The sequence below is a fragment of the Platichthys flesus genome, chromosome 20, assembly GCF_949316205.1.
Source record: "Platichthys flesus chromosome 20, fPlaFle2.1, whole genome shotgun sequence".
In the NCBI taxonomy this organism is placed as follows: Eukaryota; Metazoa; Chordata; class Actinopteri; order Pleuronectiformes; family Pleuronectidae; genus Platichthys; species Platichthys flesus.
This window is the reverse complement of record NC_084964.1, coordinates 18,983,911-18,991,458: the sequence shown is the minus strand read 5'-3', so window position 1 is coordinate 18,991,458 and position 7,548 is coordinate 18,983,911. Positions and strand designations below refer to the sequence as shown.

Below are 7,548 nucleotides of genomic sequence, written 5' to 3'. Positions count from 1 at the left end.
TTTATGCAATGGTATGAAGTAACCAAGTACATTTACTGAATTGCAGTACTGTAATTTTTCAGGGGCAGAAATTGTAGATTTAGTCCACTACATTTATGACATTCAGATGAGATTAAAATGTTCTATGAAAAATAATAGATTAAAATACTGTATATAAAGTTATATATAATATATACAGTATTACATATTTTAATTTACTGTAGTGTTTTATATTCATATGTATTTAAGTTCTATATGGTATAACTAATAACAGTATAGAGCTGTTAAAATGAACCTTAACATTCAACTGCTGTACTCAACAATTAGTACTTTGCTTTTTGATACTTAAAAGTACATTTTGGAGCTAATTCATTAACTATTTTAATTATGGTATTAGTACTTTTACTTGAGTAATAGGTCTGAATGGTGTCACCTCAGTCTGAGGGAAAGTGGGGCGAGCGTTTAAGGTAAAAAATGATAAATTTATGACGTGACGTGAAAATAACTTGTATCTGAACTGATCTCCCACTGGAGCAGTGTCAGCTCTTCTCTTCCTGCTTGAGTCTGAGCGGAGGACGAGAGTCGAGCAGAGGACGAGAGTCGTCCTTCAAGTTACCACACAAACATCTGTCCTGTTCATTCAACCTCTGGATCATTTAAAAGGTTGTGCAGCAAGAAATCCTTCAGCCCTCATCAGCTAAGAACTGTAAAGACACTTGTGTTGATGTTATTCTGACAAGCTGTTCAAATCTAAATTTAAAACACAAGTACCAAGATTCACACAATTCTTTTTTATTTCATACAAGGTTGCATCTGCTCCCCCGTGCTGCTCTTCAAAATAAAACAGTTATCTGCTGTTGAATATGTGTCCGGTGGATTCATGTGGAGTCTATTCAAACGTGGCATTCAGAGCCGCGTGTGTTCTCCTGCCCGGCTCGAGTGGCTCTGCTGCCGCCGGCTGAAGGACACGGCAAAAACACACCGAGCCGGTTGTGACGTCTTCAGCAGGAACATCCAAAAGTGAGTCACTGGAACCTGCTGCAACCACGAGAACTACGTGACCTGTGCAGATGTAACGCAGCTCTCAGGAGGAGCTGAAACAGATGGAGAGATGAGTCCTTAGACAGAGTCCTGCTTCTGGGGCCTGATGGGGCCGATGGCCGGGGGCCGGTTGGTGAACGGGTGCCACTGGCCCTGGATGCTGGGGTTGTCCGTGTGGAAGGGTTTGCGGAGGCGCATGATCTCCTGGCCGGACTGATTGGCCAGTTTGGTCAGAAGCTCTGAAATCTGCGGGGCGGTTTTGCTGGTGACGAATTCCTCCCTCACGTTGCCGTTTACTGGAGGAAGAGGAGAAGAGAAGAGGAAACCATGAATCACAATTTTAAAGCTGACACAAACAGCTTATGGTGAAATGTCGCAGTGTCAACAACAAGTTCAGGTCTGGTGAAACCTCCGGTGGTGTGTTCACCTCTGACCGAGTCGATGGAGGTCTGAGAGCAGCCAGTGTTATACTGCCCCCTGCAGTATCTCACTGGACTAACAAGCACATTCCCTTTTCTTATGTCTTTAATCAAAAAGCCACAGAACTTCAACATGTGACTGATTTGAGCCCTGAACCTTTTCTCCTGGAAACCATGTCTTTGTATTGAATGATTTAACTTGACCAAAGTGTATTTTAAATAAAACTATTTGCTTATAAATAAAGTATTTAATCATCTTGGAAATGAACATACTGAATAAAACATGCATTAGCACTTTAATCTACAGTTAAATGAGCTGACCTTCCTGTGTAGTTAACAAATTAATAGGATTCTGATTAATAAGTCAAACTTAACATGTACTAAAAATATAATATTTGTCCTGATGTCTCTTACACTTCAACCCACATGAAGGAAACAGTTTGTTTACATTGGTTTGAATGGATTTCTGTCTGTCACTTGTTAACCTGCTTCCTGTGAGACAAACAGGAAACTACAGGACCAGTACAGTAAACTACCACAGTGGTTCCTTCAGATCCTTCACAGTAGTTTGAAATCCACTTACAATACTCTGCCACCACTTTGGGGATCCTGCAGGTCTGAGGGGACACGTACACCACGGTGCCCGGGTTCTTCTTGGCGTAGTCCACAACCCCCTCCTCGATGAAGTCCCTGAGAGAAGGAGGAGAAGAAGGAGGAGGAGGTGGTGATGAGGAGGAGGTGCTGAGTTGCACGGGGATCGAACCTATGACCTTCAATCTATATGTTTGCTTACCTGACTCCCAACGAGCTCTGTGCGTTCTTGGAGAAGACGATGGAGATCCGCTTGAGCTGCGGAACGTAGCGGCCGAGCCCGTTCCGCAGGACACTGGCCAGGAAGCGGCTGGGCGTCCCCCTGGAAGACATCTGGACACAGCGGCTAACTGTCGGTCCTTAAGATGGACTCACTGCTAGAAGCGTGTCCCCCGGAGGAGGAGAAGGAGGAGGAGAAGGAGACGCTGGACAGCAGCTTCCGTCTCAGAGGACGAGTTCACGGGCAGTGTGTGCAGAGGTGTCCGTCCCCTAAAGAGGCCCGGAAGGAAACATGTACCCGACATCCCCTCTTTTTAAAAACTAAATAATAGAACTATATGAGAACTGAATACGATTAAAATTCAATAAAAACATGAATTTATATTTATATTTAATAAAGCGTTGCCATTTTTCATCCTGAATTTACTCTGTGGGTGATTCTCTTCAGCTTCCGTTCTGTGTTTCACACGGACTTGTTTTTGTAACGTACCGAAAGCCCGGGTTAGAGGAGCATGGAGGAGAGTGGAGGCTGATGACACGAGCTCGCAAGTGGAGTATTATTTGATTTTTCTCTTTGATTTATCTCGCTGTGTTTGTAGCTGAAGCTCTCATGCACGCGCACACGCTTATCCTCATGCATCGTGCGTGTGCTTCTGATTTGAAACTAACGGTTTCCTGGCCTCTGTCCTCTCTGGGATTATCCAGGTGAACTCAAACCTTCCATGTTCTCCTGGAGGAGGAGGATTGTTGATGACGTGGTGTCTGCTGCAGGTTCTCTGTCCCATCCAGGTGAGTGATGTGGAGGAGGCTGCTGCTCAAGGGCACCTCCTGCCTCCTGCAGGCGGTGGACCCGAAGCTCCTGCACCACAGACCTCTCTCCTCCCTGTGTGTGAGGCTGCCCCCCCACAGGCTCCTCCACAGGCCCCCTCAGGCTCCGTGCGCGGGTGCAGGCTACCTCCTGGCCCACGGTGGCACCAGGACCTACAAGAAGGATGCCAAGTCTCCTGTGGAGCTCCCAGCGACCCCCATCACCGTCACTGAGATCAAACAGTACATACGCTCCAAGGACATCCCCTTCCACGACGGCTACAGCTGCCTCCACATCCCGAGCATCTTCGTGGAGCCGTCGGCGAGGAGGGACGCGTTCTCCCTGTTCGTGGACAAAACCACCGGGCAGTTCCTGTGCAAGGACACGCTGGTGGAGGGGAGCTGGGAGGATCTCCAGGACTGCCTGGAGGTGATGCAGAAGGAGGAGCAGGACGTCCTCAGCCCCCACGTGCTGCTGGGATATCCAGACAGCATGGAGGAGCAGGAGGAGAGGGACAGGGAGCTGAAGGAGGTGCAGAGGATCTGGTCCAGCGCCGTGCCCTTCACCGACGTCCCAGAGGACGAGGCTCTGCTGATTAAAACCATGTTCCAGGTACTGTCCAGTGTGAACCAGTTAATGACCAGTACCACCACCTTTCCATTTGGTATCGTGGTAATCCGACCTGTGGTTTTTCTTTAATCATGTTTACAAATAAATAAAGATAAACGTGGGACGAACATCCTCAGAAGAATCAACAGATTTTACATTATCAATGGAGAGAAATAAGAAATGAAGATAAAGGTGGAAAAGGCAAACTAGCTCTTATCTTATTGTAATGTATGTAAGATAATCTTCAGTTCTGTCCACTTTTTATATTGTAACACAATCTTAATTATGACTTCGCTTTTGTAACTGTAAGTTATTTTCAGATGAAGCATTTAAATTAGAATTTATCACACTAGCAGTGAAATATTTCCTCTTTTTAAGAGATTATCGAAAACAGTTGACTCATCAAAATAAATACTTGCATACCATGTCAGGACTTTTTTTGATTGTTATTGTTTTGTTTCAGATCACAAAGGTTTCTAACGCCACCCTGAAGAAGTTCGGAGTGAGGCTCTTCAAACCCACCAAGAGTCTGGTGTTCCCGTGGTTCGGCGGACCCGACTGCTCGTTGAAGGGGGTGAAGCTCCTCTCCGCCCAAAGCACAGACACCGACAAAGTCATGTACAACGAAGCTACCGTCCCAAAGTGTAGCTCTTACTACAACCTGTTCGGCCTCCCCCTGGTGGGCCGCATGGACTCGGAGGTGGTGCTGACGGGCCACGAGCTGGACACTCTGGCTGTGAGTCAGGCCACGGGACTCCCCAGCGTGGCTCTTCCACGTGGAGTCAGCTGCCTCCCTCCGATCCTGCTGCCGTACCTGGAGCAGTTCAAGCGGGTGACGCTGTGGCTGGGGGGCGACATCCGCTCCTGGGAAGCGTCCAAGATCTTTTCCCGGAAGCTGGGTCTGAGGCGGTGCTCTCTGGTGCGCCCGGGGGAGTACCGGCCGTGTCCTGTGGAGGCGCTGGCTCAGGGGAAGAACTTAAACCAGATCGTGAAAGCCTCCATTCCAGCAGCTCACAAGTCCATAGTGTCCTTCAAGCAGCTCAGAGAGGACGTGTACGGGGAGCTGCTGAACACTGAGCAGGTGGCCGGAGTGAAGTGGACCAGGTTTCTGGAGCTCAACCGGATCCTGAAGGGTCATCGCAAGGGGGAGCTGACGGTTTTCACAGGTATGAGAAACACAGACAGTAGAACAACGTTTATCTGAAATCTGTCCTGAAAACGTTTGAGTTCACGCTGTAACACTTCTCTTCATACATGTCTTTATTCACCAGGTCCTACTGGCAGTGGGAAGACCACCTTTATCAGTGAGCTGGCCCTGGACCTCTGCATGCAGGGCGTCAACACGCTATGGGGAAGCTTCGAGATCAACAACGTGCGTCTGGCTAAGATCATGCTCACGCAGTACTCCATGCAGAGGCTGGAGGAGAACCTGGAGCAGTACGACTTCTGGGCGGACAAGTTTGAAGACCTGCCGCTCTACTTCATGACGTTTCACGGGCAGCAGAACATCAAGTGAGACTCGTTAGGCAGTGCCATGGGAATCCAGAACGCTCATAAAACCAGAGTCCGTGATCTGACCCGTCTCTAAACTTGTCCCCTTGTCCACAGGGCGGTGCTGGACACGATGCAACATGCCGTTTACCTCTATGACATAAACCACGTCATCATTGACAACCTGCAGTTCATGATGGGACAGGAAAACCTCTCCGTAGACAAGTGAGTGAGACTTAACTTAGGACAAATATGAAGATTTTAATAAAAGTGAATCGTCCACATGCTTCTTCAGGCCCAGTTCTTTTAAGTGTTGGCTTGTGTGATGCAGGTTCGCCGTTCAGGACCACATCATCGGGGCGTTTAGGAAGTTCGCCACCAACAGCAGCTGCCACGTCACTCTGATCATCCACCCCAGGAAGGAGGAGGATGATCGGGAGCTGCAGACGGCTTCGATCTTTGGTTCTGCTAAGGTGAGACCGAGAAACGTTTGATCCTTTCTACTGAGGGTTGTAACTGAAGGGTCAACCAGGGTTAGAATCATATCCCAGAGCATTGGAGGGTTTTCACAAGACAGGAGGAGCATTTTGTGTTATAAGTCAGTTAAAACATTATGGATGTTTTAACAAAGACATCTTGATCTTTAACCCCCCCCCCCCCCCCCCACACTCCTCCAGGCCAGCCAAGAAGCCGATAACGTCCTCATCCTGCAGGAGAAGAAGCTGGTGACGTGTCCCGGCCGCAGGTCCCTGCAGGTGACCAAGAACCGCTTCGACGGGGACGTCGGCATCTTCCCCCTGGACTTCCTCAAGTACTCGCTCACCTTCTCGGCTCCCGTCAAGGGCAAACACAAACTGAGGAAGGTCGCCTCCAAGCCGGAGACCGAGGAGTCGGAGGAGGACGAGGCGGCGGTGAAGAAGAGCCAGGTTAAAAAGGAGAAGGAGGGGAAAGCAAACAAAACAACAAAGACTCCAAAACCTGCAACTGGAAAGTAAACCAACCAGAACTCTTTCATATATAAATATAAACCCTAAGCATTCATATTTTATGAAAGCCAAGAAGTCGCCATCATGTATTTTACCTAAAAGATGTCAGACAGTTTTATGTCCGTCACAAAGTGTTGAACATGTTCGGTCTGGAAAGTTTTTAGTTCTGGATAATAATATGAGTTGAAGCCTTTTCTAAAAGTGTTTAAGTTTTTCTGTTTCAAAAGATACTGTGACCCAAAGCTACTGTTTTCATGGTTGAACACTGTCGTATATCACGATGATATCAGCACCAACAGGGAACCACTGTGTTCGGAATTATGATTTATTGAACCAGCTGCTTTATTAAAAAAATGAAATCAAACAAAGTCCACTTTTATAAACAGTGTAAATTTACTATCGAACACTTCATTTTACTGTCTTTGCTGAGGAGGTTGTATTCTCATTTTGTCCGTGAGCAGGATTACACAAAAACTACAGAAATGATTTCCATGAAATCTTTTGGAGATGCACATCAGAACCTTAAAATCCTGAAATATTGTTTTTTCAACATTTTCATTGATTTCTCAGAGAATAATTCATGGATCTTGATGAAATCAAGGGTGTGTTTAATTTGCAGCTGTATTTCAGTTTGCCGGCAGCAGAGGGCAGTGTGACACATTTGACTCCAGACAGGAGCTGATGTGACTAAACCACAATAAACATCATGGCTGCTTGTTTACTAACTAAAGACATGTGCATCTGATTCACGTTGGTCTCGATGCGTCAGGAGAGGCTGTTTACAAGTTGCAGAAATATCTAGAAATTCACTCCGTAGATCTCATAACCTCTATGTGTGTGTCTGTGTGTATAAATACACATGTACATACAGTGCGGTGATAAGGTGAACAATCTGCGTTGGTGCAGGTGTGTGCTCTCTGAGTGACCTTCCAAAGGTCAAGATGTCTTTAGTTAAATAACAGTTAAGAATGGAATGGCACCTCCGCCAAGACCCAACAATCAAGACTTGTAGCTAAGACCACGTTATGTTTTCTCAACACCTCCTAGCTACAGGTTTCTATCATTTCCCTAAACACACCTCACTTTTTTCATCAAGAACTTTATTGCAATGTTAAAGAAAGCAGGGGGGGGGGAATCCTGGATCAGCACCAAAATGCAATGGAATCTTTCTTGACTCATACTTCATCCTTCTGCCAAGTGTCATGTTAATCCTCACAGTGTTTTTTTGTGTAATGCTGCTAACAAACAGACAAACAAACAACCTCCCTGGTTGAAGGTTATTGGCTCCAGATGTCTGTGTGAGTTCTAAACACACGCGTGTGTCACTGCACAATCTGCATTAGACAAAGTTGATCCCACACTGTTCAGGTAGAGTTCTAATCGCTGCTGCAGATAATGAAGCGGG

The 7,548-nt window shown here is 46.7% G+C and overlaps 2 protein-coding genes across 4 annotated transcripts; one reads left to right on the top strand and one right to left on the bottom strand.

The window, feature by feature from the left end:
• Nucleotides 1-755: 755 nt before the first annotated feature.
• On the bottom strand, nucleotides 756-2,525 carry mrpl43 (mitochondrial ribosomal protein L43). Its single transcript, XM_062378414.1, has 3 exons — nucleotides 2,233-2,525; nucleotides 2,023-2,129; nucleotides 756-1,316 (listed from the first exon to the last, which is right to left on the bottom strand). The coding sequence occupies exons 1-3, from the start codon at nucleotides 2,361-2,363 to the stop codon at nucleotides 1,099-1,101; spliced, it is 456 nt and encodes a 151-aa protein (XP_062234398.1). The 5' UTR covers nucleotides 2,364-2,525; the 3' UTR covers nucleotides 756-1,098.
• A 207-nt stretch (nucleotides 2,526-2,732) lies between these two features.
• On the top strand, nucleotides 2,733-6,815 carry twnk (twinkle mtDNA helicase). Of its 3 annotated transcripts, none has more exons than XM_062378397.1 (7): nucleotides 2,733-2,794; nucleotides 2,955-3,669; nucleotides 4,130-4,832; nucleotides 4,938-5,178; nucleotides 5,275-5,382; nucleotides 5,489-5,630; nucleotides 5,835-6,815. In XM_062378397.1, exons 2-7 carry the CDS (start codon nucleotides 3,046-3,048, stop codon nucleotides 6,150-6,152), a joined length of 2,136 nt encoding a protein of 711 aa, XP_062234381.1. In that variant the 5' UTR covers nucleotides 2,733-2,794; nucleotides 2,955-3,045; the 3' UTR covers nucleotides 6,153-6,815. The 3 variants fall into 3 exon arrangements, with proteins under 3 accessions (XP_062234381.1, XP_062234382.1, XP_062234380.1); XM_062378398.1 differs by having other exon boundaries at nucleotides 2,779-2,798; XM_062378396.1 differs by lacking the exon at nucleotides 2,733-2,794 and having other exon boundaries at nucleotides 2,829-3,669.
• Nucleotides 6,816-7,548: the final 733 nt, after the last annotated feature.

What these genes read in the sequence shown, in the direction of transcription:
- twnk (XM_062378397.1), top strand. Translation starts at nt 3,046, where the DNA reads ATGTGGAGGAGGCTGCTGCTCAAGGGCACCTCCTGCCTCCTGCAGGCG. An exon ending in TGATTAAAACCATGTTCCAG is followed by an intron (nt 3,670 to 4,129) that starts GTACTGTCCAGT and finishes GTTTTGTTTCAG; the next exon opens with ATCACAAAGGTTTCTAACGC. An exon ending in CGATCTTTGGTTCTGCTAAG is followed by an intron (nt 5,631 to 5,834) that starts GTGAGACCGAGA and finishes ACACTCCTCCAG; the next exon opens with GCCAGCCAAGAAGCCGATAA.
- mrpl43 (XM_062378414.1), bottom strand. Translation starts at nt 2,363, where the DNA reads ATGTCTTCCAGGGGGACGCCCAGCCGCTTCCTGGCCAGTGTCCTGCGG. An exon ending in CAGAGCTCGTTGGGAGTCAG is followed by an intron (nt 2,130 to 2,232) that starts GTAAGCAAACAT and finishes TCCTTCTCTCAG; the next exon opens with GGACTTCATCGAGGAGGGGG. An exon ending in CAAAGTGGTGGCAGAGTATT is followed by an intron (nt 1,317 to 2,022) that starts GTAAGTGGATTT and finishes CTCTTCCTCCAG; the next exon opens with TAAACGGCAACGTGAGGGAG.